The 20,553-nt window shown below is 32.4% G+C and overlaps 1 protein-coding gene across 2 annotated transcripts in view; it reads left to right on the top strand.

Annotated features, from left to right (window-relative positions):
* The window catches only part of LOC115874204 (sodium- and chloride-dependent transporter XTRP3), a 53,088-nt gene that overhangs the window by 10,510 nt on the left and 22,025 nt on the right, over positions 1-20,553 (top strand). For both annotated transcript variants that reach the window (XM_030889300.1, XM_030889301.1), the window contains exons 3-5: positions 7,922-8,149; positions 13,193-13,303; positions 14,005-14,246. In XM_030889300.1, the coding sequence (XP_030745160.1) occupies positions 7,922-8,149; positions 13,193-13,303; positions 14,005-14,246 (581 nt within the window). The remainder of the gene's footprint in view (positions 1-7,921; positions 8,150-13,192; positions 13,304-14,004; positions 14,247-20,553) is intronic.

Genomic DNA, 20,553 nt, shown 5'->3' with positions numbered 1-20,553 from the left:
TTCTAAATATCGATTGTTATCTAAAATACCTCTCTAAAAACGGTCGTTGTTTACAAATAAGCGCTGTTTACAAATTGCGATATAAAAAAGCCAAAATTCCGCCACTCGTCTATACGTATACATTCCGATCACCTACGCCTTGCCCCTCGATCGGCGTAGATCCTGAATTGCGTAGCAGTGTACAGGGTGCATCTCACTCGACGGGCAAGAAGCTCTTAGTTATAATTTTACCATTTGTGGTCAAAAAATAGCAATATAAGAAAATGTGTAGTATATTCTTCATAAGTAAACCAACTATACACTAGAGTTCGAATTAATTTTACACTTAAACTAGCGTGTACCCGCGACTTCGTTCGCGTCGAATTAATAATTTGTAATGGTGATGATAAAGCAAAGCAAGAATTTCTATTGACATACAAACTGGATAAAATTTTCTCACATTTGCCAAAAATAAGCTTTAAACGTCGAGCAGTTTAAGCAGAATCGTGGTTAATCAATTACTCAACTTTTTGGAACACCCTGTATTATTTTTTAAAAAATTTCAAAATATGTAAAAAAACAAAATAAATTATGCGTGTCCAAGCGTTTTCCCGAAAGACTAACCGTTTTTTAAATAACAAATATTGTAATATTTGAGGGGCGTTTTCACCCTCTTGGAATTTAAGATTCGAGAAACCCCTCCTTATCGAACCTCAACCCCACAGTCAATCCGTTTGCCAAAAATCAGCTTTAAACGTCAAGCAGTTTAAGCAGAATCGTGATTACTCAATGGTCACATTTTATGAAACACCCTGTATATATTTTTAAAAAATCTTAAAATATGTAAAACAACGAAATAAAATATACGTGTTTAAGAGTTTTTCCGGAAAACTCACCGGTTTTTAAATAAAAAATATTCTAATATTTGAGGGTGGTTTCACCCCCTTTGAATTCGAGTTTCGAAAAATCCCTTCTTATCGAACCTCTACACCCTAAAGTCAATCCGTTTTCCAAAAATCAGCTTTTTACGTCAAGGGCTTTAAGCAGGATCGTGATTAATCAATGACCAGATTTTTCAAAACACCCTGTATACATTTTTAAAAAATCTTAAAATATTATTCTGAAAATTTTTCAGAATAAATAAATACCTAAATATTGAAACTTAATAACGTACTGAAACATACAGCGCCATAATATCTCGACCTCCGCCCGTTATGCTCGTAACAGGTTGAAAAACAATATATCTAAAACAACTGATGCGTTATTCTCCAACCTGTTTCGAACTTCCATCGACAATCGACCGATGCAGCAGCCTTCCTTTCCCACTCCTGTTATCTCGACCGCCAGGCGTTATGCCCGCAACTGTTTCAAAAAACCTGCTTCTTTTATATCCTATTATTTTTAAGCTGTTATAAGCGCAATACGACCGTCGACGGGATCGACCGAAGCAGCTACGTTCGCCGTAGCGCATTCCCCACTCCGTTGTCCGTTGTCTCGCCGCCTGTATCGATGGTTGACGAAATAACAGGTTTTCCATCCATACTAGTTGTTTTTTGGAATTGCTTCGAGCAGCATAGAATTTCGGGACGGTGCAGAGCGCCGACTTCGTTTTTCGTTTCACGAGCGGCCGATCTCTACGTGTCGTTATTTTATATCTGTTATTTTTTTGAAGTAATAACGGTTGCGTTATGTTATTTCTAAATAATTGTTATAAAATAACAGATAGTTAAATAACAACCCATCACTATGTCACAGTGACAAGTGTCGTACACAGTCAAGTTGGCCTTGGTTCAATCTATGGACATACCAAATTGCATTTAAATCGGACGATTTTTTCGCCATTGATGATGAAGTTTGATAGTGCACGAAACGTCGTCAAAATATCATAAAATATGATGAATTCCGAGTTTCAGCCCCCTAGCTTACATGGGGCCCAAATTACGACACTCCCAAAGACCCATCTCAATTCTTCATTGTCTTATTCTTTATCTTTTTACCACTTACCACCGTCTTACCACTTTTTCGATAGTTACAACTTTTGTGATGCCAGTTATGACGCAAGCTCGTGTGTTGCGGCCTTGATTTTTTACTACCATTGCGCGTAAAGAAGTTTCACTTCAATAACTATCCAGTCAAGATATTAATTTTTGTAAATGATGACATATATAAATTCTATTATTATTAAACTCGTAGCGATTTTTACTAAGAGACCTATTTTGCGTTAAAAACGGTGGAAATATATATATTTTTCATTCAGTAGTGTAATAACAGCTACGGACTTATTATTCTCCAAAAGTTAAAAAACATGTAGGTGTACATGTAAAAATCATACTTACAACAAAATCGAATTTCTAATGTAAAAACATCCAGACACAAATTTTCATCCAAATATCGACCCTAATTCAGAAATTTTTGGAAAAAAATTGAATTAAAAATTTAACCTTCAACACCCTGTATCTCCAAAACAAAGCACTTTAGGACAAATTTTTATCTGCAGAATATGCTGCCGAAGTTTCCCGAGTACAATTCGGGCCACCCTGTATACGTGGAAAATAACTCTATGTACAGGGTAGGTCAAATTCGACGCTTTTAAATGGAAACACCGTTTCCTATAGGAGATAGACGAAATCTAATATCGGTGTCTGGAGCTCAATTTTTGTCAAAAACATGATGGTGAAAACCGCACATCGATATCTGTTACCGTTTCGGAGTTACGGGGTGTTTTTCAAAAATATGCATTTTTAATAAATCGCTGTAACTTTTTTGCTATGGAAAATTTTGTATTTTTATGAAAACATTTCCAACGCACCTTTTTACGTAGAATTTAATCGTTTAAGTATATTTTTTTTTAAAATTAATAATTTAAGAATTATCAACAGAAAATTTGATTTTTTATATGAAACACGCTGTATATTTTTAATTTATTGAAAATAATTTATAAAAATACAAAATTTTCCATAGCAAAAAAGTTACAGCGATTTGTTAAAAATGCATATTTTTGAAAAACACCCCGTAACTACGAAACGATAACAGATATCGATGTGCGGTTTTCACCATCATGTTTTTGACAAAAATTGAGCTCCAGACACCCATATTAGTTTTTGTCTATCTCCTATAGAAAAGGGTGTTTCCATTTAAAAGCGTCGAATTTGACCCATCCTGTACAAAAAATGTTTTCGATGTTATTTAAACTTCAGTCTTCAGTCATACCTCTTCAGTCATACCCGCCAAACCAAACTCTGTAATATAAATAGATAATATCAGTATAATGACTTGGATAAAAAAAATATCCTACAGCCACTTATATAGAGTTGAGTCGACCAATTTGTCATGATCACATTACACCATCCATCATTTTCGTTCAGTGACCACAGCATAGTAAACACAAGTTAACAACATATCAAAACATTTATTAGATAAGTTGTTTATGTACTTAGTAACATATTTAGCCACTACAAAAATAATAAATAAAAAGAAATATTATTTTTAATTTAATTTGTTTAAGTAAATTGGTATCAAAGTAAAGCACTTTTACGTCTAAGCACAAAAGTACAGAAATATATTATTAAACTGACATTGTGTCGAATTCAACTACCGTAATCATAGTTTCGCGATATATAATTACTTACAAGGTATTACTTTAAAATATTTTTATATTATTTGCAACGTTTGAAATTATTTAAAAAGTTATTTGTGGCGTTAGAAAACAAATTAGCATGTTCATGTTCTATTCGGAGTAAAAATGACTTTTTTCTGCGATCGTGCAAAAAGTACAAGTTTTTACACTCTCTACTGTTTTAAAAGTCAAAATTTTTACACTAGTGCAAAAAATATGTTACTTTTTATAAACACCTTGACATTATTAGTGACGACTTTAACCCTAGGGCAGGCGCGTACTTTGCAAACTCAGAAAAACTAAAAATCATACCGAACATATAATAAAATAAACCAAACGAAACCTTTTAGATATTCTAAAAAAATATTATTAACCACTGGAAGAAGATGAAACTAACATCTAAATATTTAGCCTTCTTCTATAGGTAGATATCTACCGGCAATACAATTGTTTAATCTACCACTGTAGTTTTTGCGAACAAATTTGTTGCATTAGTTGCAAAAACTAGTAGTTTAATGGGTTTCACATACTATGGCAGGGACCAACTCGCTTCTTATTGTCTCTAACTAGTACCTTTACCTCTGGAGCATATTTAGCGAAGAAAACTTGGAAATCTCTGGGGAGAGTTTGTATGCTGGCCCTTTCCGTCATTACTACAGGTTATACAACATATATTTTTCAGATTATCATAAAAGCAATCGAAAAAATTAATTAACAATTTAAAATTACAACAAACAAAGCAAAATAATTAAGTAATGTGGTAACTATTTTACTTATATAACCGGGCGCGTAGCGACACGCACTGCTAAAAGAACTGTAGTAGTTGTACAACTTCTGTCGTTGCCAGGATTACGACAGAATTGCTACCGGGCCAAAATCCCTGGATACGCACCTACTACGGGTGTCAAATATCCCTAAATAAGAATGAAGGGTCCAGTGGAAAAACGATGAGATTCCATTTGTCAAAAAGTTGGGTAAAACGAAATTTAAAGTTTCACAACTACCTACTGATGAAATAGTTTTTATTTGTATGTTTGAACTAGTAATTTTAATGACATTTAGAGTTCTTTCTGAACAATTTTCTTGATCAAAATTTTTTAGAACCCAATTTTGAACCCAGGCACGAATGAAACATTATGTATTCCCAACATTAATATGTTTTATATAGGCAAAAATCCAAAATAAAAGCGAAGTGACAAATCTAACATGATATATTGTTCAAAATACAGAATATGTAGTATAAAAAACGAAAGGAATGTATTTATGAGCAAATTCACACATTATTATTCCAAAACTAATATTATGTACTACATTGTTAATTATTTAAATATTAAAAACTATCATTTAAAAACTGAAATTTCCATGTAGTAAAAAGTTGCCCGTTACTCATCGTGTTCCTCGTAATCAAAATAAACATCATCGTGATTTTCTGGGGCAGCTCCCTCTGTGACCAAATTGTGATAAAACCTCTTGGCCTCTTCATTGATGAGAAAGTTCGTCAAGTGTTGCAGGTCATTATACTTCACTAAATTAATAGGAAAAGGCCCATCATAGGAGTTACGAAGCTCCTGTCTTGGTGGAGAGTTCTTTCCTTTATTTTTCCCTCTTTTTGTTGGCACCCACAATACATTAAGCTTACAAAGTGCACCACAAAATGAAGGGCTAATGCTAATATATTGTGGTGTATCGGAGGAAATCTTTAACCTTCGAATCGTTCTTGTGGGGAATGCACATTTCGGTTTGTACATCGGTGATAGGAAATTTGCCCACGCTTTGAAAAATTCCTTCTTACAATCTATAACAGTGAACGGCGAGGGTTTGCGTCTACTTTGGCTAATCACATCCCTCCGTCCTTGAGGCAATTCTACGTATGATTTTTGATTAATAATGCTCATATCTCTATCACACTCTAGATAGCTATGGCTATGGATAGGAAAAAAAACTTTCACGCAATCCAGTCTCTTCTTTTCTGTGACGAGGTGGTGAAGAAATCGCGCAGTACAGTATAATTTTTATTCTGGCCGGCACATGAGTCACAAAAAATCACTAGCATCCTTAGAGTTCGTGAAAGAATTTCGTTGACAAAGTGATCAAGAAAGGAGCATACATCGTCAGCACCCTTGCGCGCTATACTTTCATCATAAGTATAGAAAATCGCCTCGTTTGTTGCGAGAACATGAATATTAAAAGAGTAGAAGCTTAACTCTCTTATAGTACACATCGTTTGTTGTTACATTAGGCGTCAATAAATTCTTCTGAAAGTCTATGGATATGGCCTCCACTGTGTCAGATTTCATGGGTTTTTTCCTTAACTTTCTTTTGATTGCGTAAAACTTGTCAGCTTTTTTTAAATGCAGTTTTTGATCCAACTCCAATTTCTCCAGCTCCCTTTCTTGTTCCAGTTTAATTTCAGTGGCTGTTGCATTTCGGAGAGTATTGGTTAAAGAAGTATGTTGTGATTTGAACGAATCGCATGTGCTGCAGATATCTTTCCTCGGGAATCCAAAAGAAATGTTGAAATTGTTGTTGAAATGCGATCGGAACGTTTCGTACGATACCTTGTTTAAAGGGTTGGTTTCTTTGTAAATGTAAGCCAGTTTACTAATATTCAAATCTTCAGTCAAATACAAACGGCTAGTGTCATTTAATGAATAGTGAAATTTACGCCCTTTCAATGACTTGATAAAATCATTCATGAGTGTGACTGTTTCGGTGCAGATTTTTGTGGGTCTATTCGAATGTTTCCCCCTCCTATCTTTGGGGCTTACACCCATCGAAGCCAATGATTGCTGTAAATATTGAACTCTCCTAGGTGTGATTCCGTGAATGGCTATAAATGCCTTGTAGCAGATAGGAACGTCTTGGAGGGTGTTTTCCACTTTCACCCTGACTCTATACGCGTACGTATGCGTATATATTCACTGCATCACAGGATGAAGGACGGCGCCTTTTTACCTTTTTACGGGAAGCACAGCAATGAGGCCGCTGAGATACCTGTATTGATCATCCTTTGTACGCATATTATTAAACTCGGCGATAAGACATCTTTTTTCGGTTTCAACAACATCAAAGCACTTCAATCGTTTACACGCACAGTTGCTACCTGTTTTATGAGATGCCAGTCGGAGCTTCTTCATAACGTCCTTCATCGGTCCGTGTACTTTCTTTTTCTTGGTGGACTTTTCTGGTTCATTCCGTTCACAACCTTCGTCACTTGAGTCACTTTCCATTGTAATTAATTGTTCAACACTGCCAATAACGATGATTCACAAAACACAAACAAATTTAGTAAGTATTACAAAAATATTATATATAAACAAACAGCGAACTTTATTGTTGCTTTCAAGCTAATGGCAACAAGAAACTCAACAGAACAAAGCAAAAAGAATAAACGCCAGAGACCTGTTTAAACAGCAGAGAGAGGGAACCTCATCGTTTTTCCTCGGGCGCGTGGGAGTCTCATCGTTTTTCCACAGTGCTGCCTATTTTTAGCCGTAACTTTTGGTGGAATCTCATTGTTTATCCCCTGTAAGGTTTAGTGTGTTAGTACTTCACGTTATAAGCTATCGCATGGCGTCAAAATGTCAATTTCGAAAAAAAATGGAATCTCAACGTTTTTCCACTGGACCCTTCGAATATTTAATGGCACCACCGACCTACGTCCATTGGATATTTGGTTTTAACGAAATTAATTAAATTGTGATACAAAATTACAGCCGGGCCCGTTCGAGGGTTAACTAATGAGAAAAAAATTGTAAATTTTTGTAAAAATGTGTCATATCCTGAAAGATAAACCAAGTACCAGTAATGGACACCTCGCAGCAACGTTCCGGAAAAGAGTTTTAAGTGAAGAAGAAGAACCCGAGACCACCACAAGCAGAAATATAATTCAGAAAACTACTGGAAATGAAGTTTTCCATAAATTACCTTAGTAAATTTTTGAAAAAAAAAACTGCGACATTAAAATTAAAATGAACTCAAAGAAAGTTCTTAAAAAAAATAGAAGTGTCGTTGTTTGTGGTAATATTATTCTGTGAATTATTGTAAAATCTTTTTAATAAACATTTAAATAAGAATTTCAATTCCATCGTAGAAATAATTTTGTGTGCAACATGTGCAAAAAGCATATTTTTTTATTAAAACTCATGAGTCGTGCAATAAATATGTCTTTTACACACTAATATCTATTTGTGCCTCGCCTATAATGTCAAACATACAGTCTTGCTACAAAAAGTGCCATTTTGACTCCCAAAAAATATACTATTATTAAATAATTTTTGAAGTAAATTGAGCATACATATTAATAAACATTTTTTGTATTTTCAGCTAGAGTTACCCTGGCAATCTTGTCCCATCGATCCTCTTACAAACGTTACCCTAAAAGAGTGTGAGAAATCCTCAGCAACGGCATTTTTCTGGTATAGAGTGACGCTGGATGCAAGTCCGTCAATAGATGAACCAGGTGCTCCTAAATGGTGGATTGTCCTATGTCTTCTACTAGCCTGGATAGTAGTCTTTTTCATTGTTATGAAAGGAATACAGAGTTCAGGAAAGGTAATTAATTAATTTAACACAAAATAAGTTTTCACAGTTTCAATCCTTGTCATTTGTTATCTGGGTGTTTTTTCTACTGTACGGGTATCTCTTTGTTGTCTCTGCTGACTGCATATATTTAAAAAAAAAATAGAGTTAAAATATCAAATAGAAAACATTATACATATTATATTGTAATCGCAAAACATTTTCCGATGCACGTCATCAATGATATCGACATTGACACTAAAGTCTATAAACCAGACTAAATAAAATTTTGGCAAAAATGTTTAAATTTGTTGTATAATTTAAGATACCGAGCAGCTCTTCATTTTACTTTATTAGAGCAAATGATTATAACAGATATTTTATTTAGAATAAAGCTGCAAAAATTAGGTTAAACCGAATTTTATTATCGCTAGGTTCCAAGGTTGGTCATATTGTGTCGTGTTCAGCAATGTTGTCCTTTATTATTTGACAATTATCTTATGTCAGTCATTATTTTCTATAATATCGTGTTGTTGTTGTTGAATCTTTTTGAACAATTCTCGTTTTTTGCCTATTTTCGTAGTCTTTTTTTTTAAATTGGACTTTTAAGCACAAACAGTTCTTTTAAGAACTAAATTTTCGAGTTTTTGTATTGCATTTCTTGAAATTGTGTGTTGAAAATATGCCGAAGTATTTAAACAGTCGAAGCAAAGAGCTTGTAGCATCCCTGATAAACAATTTGAACGAGAACGTGACAATAAAGGTCCTTTATTACACTTGACTGCAGTCAGAGAAGTAAGTTTGATTGATAAGCACGTTATACCACTTTCAAAGTTAGTTTTTATTAAATTCTGTGATTATTAGTTTGTGCATTAATAGCACCCTCTTACTTGTTATTACCAGTTATGGCGTTGTAAGATGTACATCAATAAATAATACATCAATAACCCATAATAACGCTTCGAATAATTATGTATTATATATTCGATGAATAATCTTCACAACGGACTAGTTTTTGCCAATATGTAATAAGTAAAATAAGCTATAAAACAAATAAAATAAGTCATTACTAAAATATTAGTTATTAAATTAAAAATAAAACGTAAAACTCTTTAAAACATTATACAGGGTGGTCCGAACTGTATTCCGGAAACTTCGGCAGCATATTCTGCACATAAAAATAAGTAAAAGTTGTCGTATGTCCAAAAATGCTTAGTTTCGGAGATACTGGGTGTAGAAATTTCATTTTTATTTCGATTTTTTCCAAATAATTTCTGCAGTAACGTCAATATTTCGATTAAAATTGGTGTCTGGGGGTTTTTTGACATGAGAAATTTGATTTTGATATCAATATGAGAAATTTGATTTTGATATCCTACTAGTAGAGGGCGCCACCTACATATTTTTTAACTGGTTTGAAGAGTAATAATTTTTCGTCCATACCTGTATAAAATTACTGAGTAAAAAAATATACATTTACGACGTTTTTTACGTATAAAAGGTCTCTTGGTAAAAATCGCTACGAGTAATGGTTTTCGAGATATTTGGAATCGCAGTTATCAATACCTGTCATCACTGACATAAATTAAACATGTTGACTAAATAGTTATTAGACTGAGATCATAAATTTGAAATATTTTTGTACCAAAAGTTCAACAAAAACTGTTTTATCATCATTTTTTTGCAGAAAAAATATGATTAATTTAAAAAAATTAAAATTTTCCATATTTATTATTTCAGTGAAATAACTATCTACTCAACGTATGTATTTTTCGTTAATAATGGCATGTATTGACTATTTCCATTCTAAATATCTTGAGAACGATTACTCGTAGCGATTTTTACAAAGAGATATTTTTTACGTAAAAAATCACAGAGATGTATATTTTTTCCCTCGGTAGTGTTATACAGGTACGGACAAAAAGTTATTACGCTTCAAAACAGTTAAAACACATGTAGGTGGCGCCCTCTACCAGTAGGAGTCATATTAACACCAAAATCAAATTTCTGAATCAAAAAACTCCCAAACAAAAATTTTCATCTAAATATTGATGTTACTTCAGAAATTATTTGAAAAAAATCGAAATAAAAATGAAATTTCTACACCCTGTATCTCCGAAACTAAGCATTTTAGGACATACATTTATACGAACTTTTTTACCTATTTTTATCTGCAGAATATGCTGCCGAAGTTTCCGGAATACAATTCGGATCACCCTGTATAATAAATATATTGTTTGTCAATTTTAATTTAAGATTCATCACATAAATCCATCACAATCTGGCAGCGCTGTCGCCATCGCTTGTCACTCAAAGTTGATCACGTGCATCGGAAATTGTTTTGCGATTACTTTTACTTACCGTTTGATCGAAAAAAAACGTCGTCCAGTCGGCTTGGAAATTATGATCGATGACATTCCCTATATAATATTACATATTAAATGGCTGCGATCTTCATTCCATAGACATCGCTGAAGCCGTTTTTTTTTCGATCATATTTTATGTAGTGGGTTTTTGTATACTGAACCATCCCATATTCCTAAACGTAAAATTTCAATTTAAAAATATAATTTTCAGTGACCCCCCATATCTTGGATATAAATTCAATCATAAATACTAGAGAACCCATTAGTTGAATTAATTTTAAAGTATTGTCTAGTAATTTGGGAGAAGGGGTCTCAACATAAAATAATGCGAATTTCGAAAGTACGCCAAATAAAATTCAAAATTATATTAAACAAAACAATCAATAGTATACAATTAATCCTTATTTTTAATAACGTTTTAAATTTTAGAAAACTCCTTTGTAAGATGCAGGTTTTTTTGCTATAAAAAAATAAACATATATTTAAAGAGACCATAAACCATTATAATACTCGGTCTAAAAAAATAATAATTTACAGTCAAGTTTCTGAATAAATCCCGTTTACGATAAAACATACTAGTTTTGCTTCCCAGATTTTTTATAACGCTACCTTTAAACCTGAGAATAAAAATTAAACAGAATGAGTACAAAAAGGGGTTAAATGCATACAGGTCCCAGGAATGGAAAATTTCTAACACAGGCCTATTAATACTCTAGCAGAATTTTCCATACCATGTGATACAATTTTATATGGGTACATTTATTAATTCAACGATATTATCGATTCGTACGTTACTTTATTATCTAGTATAAAGATTATTGTGTAAACCAGCAAACCGAAATATATGCATTCTTGAATTTCCTTTCATAGACATACATACATACTACTGCCATTACTCGCTACCGAGTATAGAACACGCATTAGAAGATGGTTCACGCAACGTGCTTTCTTTTATGAGCTTTTCTGTGACTGAAAAGCCCGATACGTGATGCTATCTCCGCTATCTCTTTTTTAATGCCCGCAATCCGGGCATTAAAAAATCTCATTCCTTTGTTGCCTCTTTACTTTTTGGTTGTCGCTGGTTAACTGAATTTACAATTCTCCTCCATTGCGTTCTATTGTGCGCTGCTTCTTCCTACTCATTCAGCATCTTAACCCCCTTTAAGTTTTCGTGGAAAATATGCTTGCACGTTTTCAGTTGTCCACCCGGTTTCCACTTACTGTCTACAAAGTCACCGTAAAGCAAAGATTTTGGTATGCGGTTTTCTTACATTCTGCTTAATTCTGCATCGATATTGGCCTTTTCCGAAATCAAACTTCCGATAGGTAATTGAATTCCGCTACATATTCTAATATTTCTTCTCCGATTTTTATAGCATGGTTGTGATCTTCCGAGGGAGTGCGCATGATTTTAGTTTTGTCGAAGTTCAGCTTAAAGCCCAGAGCCTCGTATGCCCAGGTACATGTGTTCAACATTTCTTGCAATTGTTTTACCGTGTTTGCAACTAGAGCGCAGTCATCAGAGTATTGAAGTTCTGTGATGAATTTTGTACGTGTTTTTGCCCTGAGTCTTTTTATGTTGAACAGACCGCCGTCAAATCTGTACCTAATGCCCAATCCTCTCTCCTGCGGTTTGCTGTCCACTATAATGGAAAGCTCTGCCATGAATATGTTGAATAGGAGAGGCGCTAAGAAACATCTCTGCCTAACTCCTGTATTTGTTCGGAAGGAATCGCTCAGTGATTCATGATGTGACACTAGACTTTCATAGCCCTGTGTCTATGAAAGTCAAGAAGATCTGTATCCAGTAGACGTACTTTTGATATTCCTTTTCGCTTGTATATATTATATTTTGTCATGTATGAAATTGGGTTCTGGGCTACATTGACACTTTGTTTAAAAAAACAATAGGGACTCTGACTACTGATATGCGTACGAGAACAGGCTCAGCACGTGAAATGCGAATAATCAAAAATAAGCAAGGATGAGCAGCTGGTAGTAGTGTGTGTATCAAATACCGTGCAATTATGATAAATTTTATATTAGAAAAACATCTACCTAGACCTTTAAATATTTGGAGTAAAAAAGACGGAAATAATTTAAAATAAAGAAAAAACAAATTTGGCTTTGTCACTCATAGAATAGAGAGAACAAATTAAAGTAAAATATAATCAATGAGTTAAAAATACATTAAAAAAATACAGAAAGAAGAAATTAGAAATGGGATTAATTTTTTAAGGAATTTTTAGTATAACCTAAAGAAAATATAAGATGGAATTTCCCTTAAAATTATCTTTTGTTGAAAATGGTTTATTTTGCAAATTATTTAATGCAAAATAGGCAACGGCCTAGCTACGTTGAAACACCGGTTCCCATTAGAACACCGAAGTTAAGCGACGTAAGGCGATACTGGTGGATGAACGGGTAACCGGTTCAAAACTCTGTATCGTGCAAGGGAAAAGTGTAAAATCTATTGATACACACTGCTCATTCACGCCGCGCCGGTTCGAGGCCGGATGAGATCGGATATCTCGTGAGTAAGAGTTAATTATGACACTTCCTAAGTCGGTAGGCCACTGACCATGATATGGCCGACGACCGCGGTTCGGATTCATGGCAGCAAAAAGGAGACGTTAACTGAAATCTTTACTTAACTTTACTTTAATGAAAAATAATATTGATGACGTGCCAATCACCCTTTTTTTTCTAGGTGGTGTATTTTACGTCCATGTTTCCCTACTTAGTGTTAACCATATTTTTTATAGAAGGTTTGACACTAAAAGGCGCTGGGGCTGGACTAGCTCATATGCTTAAACCTAAAGTAAGTCATTTAAAATATATAATACAATAAAAAGAGTAATAATACTAATCTAAAAATAACAGCAATCTCTTCATTTTAGAAATAGTTTCAATTGATTTGTTTTATAATTATTTTTAAAGATTTATTCAGAACCTCGTAATTAGTGGGGTAAATTAGTGGTTTCAATTACACTTTATACTTTTTAATTTACGACCATTCACAATGGCTAAAAACACAATTAAAATTAATAGAATATCCTAGCAACAGCTTGCGGTAGTCAGTGGTATCCATAGAGAAAGTCTAATATTTAGCTTATAAAACAAAAAACATTTGATTTATAACCACAATTTCTCTTGACGGATGATATAATAATCAAAGGCTAAAATGACATTCCTCGCAACTTTTGAAATATAATTAGTGGAAAAGTTAAAAGTTTGTTAACTTTTTCCACTAAGTGATGATTACTACCACTAATTTTGACGTTGTAAATGCTTACATGGATATTAGAGGAACAAACTTCTACGCTAACTGAAACCACTAATTAATTATAATTAATTCCACTAATTCTGAAGTTCTGAATGAAATATTTTAACTTAAGTTAATGGATAATTTTTCAATTTTGTACCATAACTGTAACTTAACTAACACATTACTACAGTTAGTTTAAGCTATCATAAATATGTATAATTTCGCATCTTAATCATATATCAATATTGTTTTAGGTACATATGTTAAAAGAGCCTAAAGTATGGCTAGATGCTGCCACTCAAGTATTCTATTCTTTTGGATTGGCTTTCGGATCTCTCATTGCTTTTGGTTCCTACAATACACCAAAAAATAACTGCGTCAGGGATGTCATTTTAGTGTCAGTATGTAACGCCATAACTGCCATTTATGCCAGTGTAGTTATATTTGCTATACTAGGTTTCAAAGCTGTTAGTAAAGTTGAAGAATGTCTATTAACGTAAGTATATAATTATTATATCTAATTTACACTATACTTAACAAATTTATAGGGAATATACCCTTAAAACCCTGTTGACACGGTCCAAGTATACTTTGAACAAATTTACTTTCAGGCTGTGTGCGTTCCACTTGGACGACACTTGGATCGTATCAACCGATTTTAAATAAGTTGGTACTATCCAAAAATCATCCAAGTGAGACGCACGCAGAAAACAACAGCTAAACGGAAAAGTTCTTTTTTCAATTTCTTCTAATATACAAGGTGGTCCGAACTGTATTCCGGTAACTTCGGTAGCATATTCTTGCAGATAAAACAAAGTAGAAAAGTTCTTATAAATACATGTTATAAAATGCTTAGTTTTGGTGATACAGGGTGTAGAAGTTTCATTTTTATTTATAATAAAAAAATTATTAAATAATAATATTTGAATGAAAATTGGTGTCTGGTAGTTTTTTGATATGAGAAATTTAATTTTGATGTCATTATGGCTCCTATTTGTAGAGGGCGCCACCTACATGTGTTTTAATTGTTTTGAAGAGTAATAACTTTTTGTCCGTACCTGTATAAAACTACTGAGTGAAAAAATATACATTTTCGTAATTTTTTAGGTGAAAAATGTCTCTTGGTAAAAATCGTTACGAACAACCCTTCCCGAGATATTTTGAATGGAAATAGTCATTATTGACAAAAATTAAACATGTTGAGTAGATAGTTATTTGACTTAAATGATAAATTTGGGAAATGTTTATTTTTTTAAATTAATCATAAAATTTTCTTCGAAAAAATGATGATGGGTGATGATTTGGCACAAAATATTTCAAATCTATGATATTTCAGTCTATTAACTCTAACTAGCACTAACTAACTATATAGTTTTATGCAGGTACGGACGAAAAGTTCTTACTCTTCAAACAAGTTTAAAATATATAAGTGGCGCCCTCTACAAGTAGGAGTCATATTGACATCAAAATCAAATTTCTCGTATCAAAAAACTCCCAGACACCAAATTTCATCCAAATATTGACGTTACTTCAGAAATTATTTAGAAAAAATCGAAATAAAAAAAACTTTTACACCCTAAAAACCAATTGAAAATTTGGATTTTTACATAAAGGCACCTGCTCCATCTTTTTAAAATATTTTCAGCATTACAATGTTGCCGCATCATTTAAAAAGTGGTAGCATCTTTTTTATTTTAAATGCAACACCCAGCATATCATTATATTTTTGAAAACTACTTTCAAATCTCGTAATATCTCTACACTAACCTATACCTATCTCTAATAGTTTTTGAGATAAAAAATTAAAACATGTATGTGTAAAATTGACAAAAACATGATCGTGAATAAGCATTGGTAAAATCACGAATTAAACATTTTTAAAGTTGAAATTTGTGTTATACTTGGTTATACGTTAACGAAAGTCGATATATCTGATTTGTCTAAATAAATGGGTTGGATAATGGATATTACACAGGCAGAGCAAAAATATTATTTATTTCCGTTTATTATGAAATTTCTCAAATCTTTCTTATTTTAAATTCAACCCTATATCTTTTAAATTCAACCCTATGAAAAAAATCAAAAGGCTAATAAAATTGCTTTTCAACGATATATCATGTTCTTATACATAAACCTTTCGGTTTCTTTAGTAGAGCTATTTAAAAATTAATAATTGTATTATTATAGTTTCATATCAAGAATTTCGTTACCATGACAATTTTAGAAATTTGGCACGTAAACTCATGGTAAACTCTAAGCTTCATTCAGAACCATAGATAAATGCAACAAGTTTAGATTGGAAAGCCCGTAAAAATTTTGGGTCGCGAAATTATTTTGGGTCGCGACCGTTATACGCGATCTGACGCTGCTATAGCGGTCGCTAAGAACAATGGCAAACAAAAACAGAAATAATTTTCTCTTGTCAAAGTCAGAATCTTCAAAAATCATAATAAAAAGAGTCTTACGTGAAGGTAGAGCAAGAATTTTTGAGATAAATCTGTATGATTTACCACTTTGTTTGAACAGTGAAAGTGCAAATATTTTGTCATCCAGTGTAAAACGTCTCCCTTTAGGATGTAATTTTTGATTTCTTACCTGGCTGAGGAACAATTGTATAGTGGTTTCGTTGACATCCTTAAAAATATTAATTTGTTTTCTCATCAATCGCTGCTTCGTACGAGTCGTCATCTTTCTGGATTTTGTTAGATCCTTGCGAAGTCTGGATATCCTACTCAACAAAACCTTTTCATTTTCACTCAGTGGCCTTCCATATTTATTTTTTGACATATGTGATTCTTAAAAAAATAAATATTTTTAAAAAAATGTACAAAAAACAATAATTAGAAAATTGATACTCTCTAAAAGAAAAAAAATAGGATGATATATTTATATAGATGTTTGTCCTACACCAATTTTATAACCCCTCCTCCCCTAAATCCTTTATAAAAAAACACCTATATATTTTATAAAATATTGTAAATACAATAAGTTGGAAAAAAAACGCCGTCAGCGATGGCTAGGAAATGAAGATCGCTGTCATTTTATGTATATGAAAAATTATATGGGAAATATCATCGATTTCAAAGCCAACTGGACGCCGTTTTTTTTTCATCATATGGTATTTATTTTCATTTCTTTCGTTTTATGACAACCATAATAAAATTTTTATATAAACTCGATTAAAAATATATATGAAAAGGTTTAATTATTATTAATTATTATTAAAAACAATAATTATCAAAATGGGCAATAAAAATAGCTAAATTATATTATAAAGCAATAATTAAAGAATATCAATAAATACTGTAGGGTAAAAAAAAATCAGATCAAGAATATTGAATCAGACCATGACTGTTGACGGCTTAATGAATTTTTTAATTTAATTTCGCAAATATTTTTAATATGTAATTGTTGCTTAATCATTAAGTCTTCATAATATAATCTTTAAAATATAATCACCTTGAAAATTAACAGTACCAGTATTTTGCCTCTTGGTTATCCTTTTATTTTGTTTCGAGGTTGAAGGCTGTGGTTCTTCTGAAACAAAATATTTTATATATGTTTTTTTTATTTTATAAATTATATTTAACCAGATAGCTATAGATAACTATGATACTAAAAACTAATATGTTTGAAAATAAAGCTGTAAATTAAAAAACAAGATAACCAAGTAAATTTTACATAATTTTTGAAATGTGTCATTATTAGTATATGTAAATAAAATAATACCTTGAAAACTATCAGCAATATCTTGCCTCCTTGGTTGAAATTTGGATATTAAAGCCTGTGGCCCGTCTAAAATACATAGTAAAAAATTAGGAAAATATGATATAGTAAAAATGCTACATTAAAGTGCGTTTAGACTTGAGCACGCATGAGCTGTGCGTACGCGAACGGTATTCGTTTGCGTTCTCGGCTCTCGTTTAAATTAAAAACTTATTTTTTGACGAATTGGTGAAGGCACGCACGCACGCATACAAAACAAATTGCCGATGCAAACTGAGCGTTCGCAAACACAGAAAATTCCGTTGAGCACCAATCAAAAACCAACACTCAGTGTGTGCGTGCTTAAGTCCAAAAGAACCTTTCAAAAAATGACTATTGTTTTCATTAAAACCATTAAAACCAATAAAATTTATATATAAATCAAATTACCTTGCAAATTATCATCAGTATTATGGGTATTATGTACAAATCTTAGCATCTTGGGCTGTGGTTCCTCTATTTCATCCTGGGTTACAAAAAGTTTTCTCTTGGCATAAGTTTTCTGGGGAATTTTTACATGTCCTACAGGGCTAGATAAGACAGAACATGGTGTGGAAGTAAGAGCTTCTGAAATAATATTATAGTCAATATATTGGATATAACTTAATACCTCTTTCTTAAATTTCAATTTAGAATTTATTTTTTTCAAACAAAAACTAACCTATAAACCTTGGTGGAGTTTCTCTTCCTGTTACAGAAGGTTCTCTATAGAAGCAATCTCCTTCCACTCTTTCATATCCGGGAATATATAATGTTGGCAAAGCATTTCTCAATAAGATATTATTATTGCTGAAACATTGTGGCTCGAAATGAACATTACAAACTTTATATATCGTTAACTTTGTCTTCTCTTTAGAAAGCGCGGTTAATTTCTTATTGTGAATTCTGCTTAGCCAAACATTTCTCAACTTTACATTAGATGGAATTGCGTGTCTAAAAATTAAAAAAAATTAGATTATGAAATAAGACATAAAACAGTTTAGAAAAATAGTTTGTAGTTAAATATTCTTAGGTCCAAACATATATTATTTATATGTTATAAAAAACATCTTACAATATAATTTTATGTCAATTTATACAACAAAACACTTAAACTAGCCAAGTATAAGAAGATGACTAAAATTGATTAAGGTTCTATACTAATTAGGTAAATATTGGGTAATCGCGCTGAATAATTTTGCTACCCTAATAGATATTGTTTTTAAAAACTTACCTGTTGGATAATTTATCGCTACACTCAGGAACACTACAAGGACGAATACGACTTGCTGGACTCATTATATTGTTAAGAAAAAGATACTTATACAAAATAAGCACAACACAAGCACAAAACACGTAAAAACTACTCTTTAACTGTTTCCAGTAGAAAGTTGTTGTTTACAAACTCAAGTAATGGCGTCGATCGATGACGGTCGATCGCGTCGTTTTCTTTTTGATACGCTGCTTCTGACATCTACCGCCGAATAGATATACTAATGGAAACTAGTTGGGATAACGGTTGTAGATGGCGCTAAAGTCGCTCGTTCTATCAGCATATTTAAGATTCCCGCCCCTGATCATAATAATCTTTCAAAATCTAAATCATTAAAGAAATTCCGAAAAGTGTTTATAGCGTCCATTTTCAAAGTAATTATTGCTCTCATATTTCGTGAGTTTAATTCAAGTTTTATTTACTCCAACCGGTGATAATTGTGAAAAAGTGGCATTAAAAACTTAAAACGCTGTGCTGTGAACTGTGAACTGCAAAAACCATCCTGGATCGTGGCATAACGTCGGTTTCCAATGTTTCATAGGTATTTCATACATGCGTCCTTATATAAAATAAAGTTTCTTGTATGCAACACACTGTATTTTATTTATAAAATTAAACGAAAATAATAATAAATTTGAATAAACAACTGTTGGCGATATAATTCCGGAAAAAGCCGAACCGCTCCGAAATTTTCAAAAGTTTTGGGTCGCGACCGTTGCAAGAATAGCGCCAAATAGTGTTTACATTGTCCTTATGGGCACTTTCCAATCTAAACTTGTTTCATTTATCTATGTTCAGAACCTCGCAATTAATGGAATAAATTAGTGGCTTCAATTAGCGTAGAAGTTTGTTCCTTTAATTTCAATGTAAGCATTCAGAACGCCAAAATTAGTGGTAGACATTTCCAATTAGTAGAAAAAGTTATCAAATAATAGAAATAATAATCAAACATAGAAAATAATTTAGAGATATGGAGCAGGTGCCTTTATGCAAAAATCCAAATTTTCAAAAAAAAATATTCCTATCAACGATTCTTCATAAACGTCTAACATACCATGGCCGTGAATCACCATGTAGATGAGTGCATTCCAGTATCGTTTCTTTTATTGTTTGAAAATTAAATATGTAACATAAATTTGAATAAAGACGTTCTAGATATTCGAACAAATAATGAAAAAAGTTTATTTTATATTAAAAAAAATATATTACAAGAACGTTCTATAATGTGAAATTTGCTATTGATATTCGTTTTGTTTTGCGTAATTCTAAAAAGGTATATTCCTTTGCATCTGATCTTTGGCATTAGGTTCGTCAGAGGTCCTAAATATATTTTTCTCTTCTGTTTTTGTCTGGACATCGGTTTGTTCCAGACAAAACAATCTATGAATCGTCGTAAGCTCTAAACGCATTAACGGTAGATATAAGAAAAACAAAGGAAAATAACATTCAGAAAAACGATCTAAGCCAAGCTATTTATTTATCTGTAGGACAGAAAGAAAGAAATTGTATATACCGGGTGCGTCTCAAAAGTGGCTCAGCTCTATAATTTTTTTATTTTTTCAAATAAAAAAACGAGATTTGGTATGATAATATATGACATAAATTAGGATTGATTGACGTATTCAATAATTATTTTTGGTCACTTCCTGTTTCACCGGAAATCACTACAACTTTTGAATTTTAAATGGCACCCTCGATATTTTTTTACTTTATTCGATAGAAAATTTAAAATTCAATCTAGAGTGCCATGGCTATGTTAAAAACACTAATTCTTAATCAAGGAGCC

Source organism: Sitophilus oryzae, unplaced genomic scaffold (assembly GCF_002938485.1).
Source record: "Sitophilus oryzae breed Bouriz unplaced genomic scaffold, Soryzae_2.0 scaffold_1242_pilon_pilon, whole genome shotgun sequence".
NCBI lineage: Eukaryota > Metazoa > Arthropoda > Insecta > Coleoptera > Curculionidae > Sitophilus > Sitophilus oryzae.
Note: the sequence above shows the minus strand (reverse complement) of the source record. Positions and strands in the feature narration are given on the sequence as shown.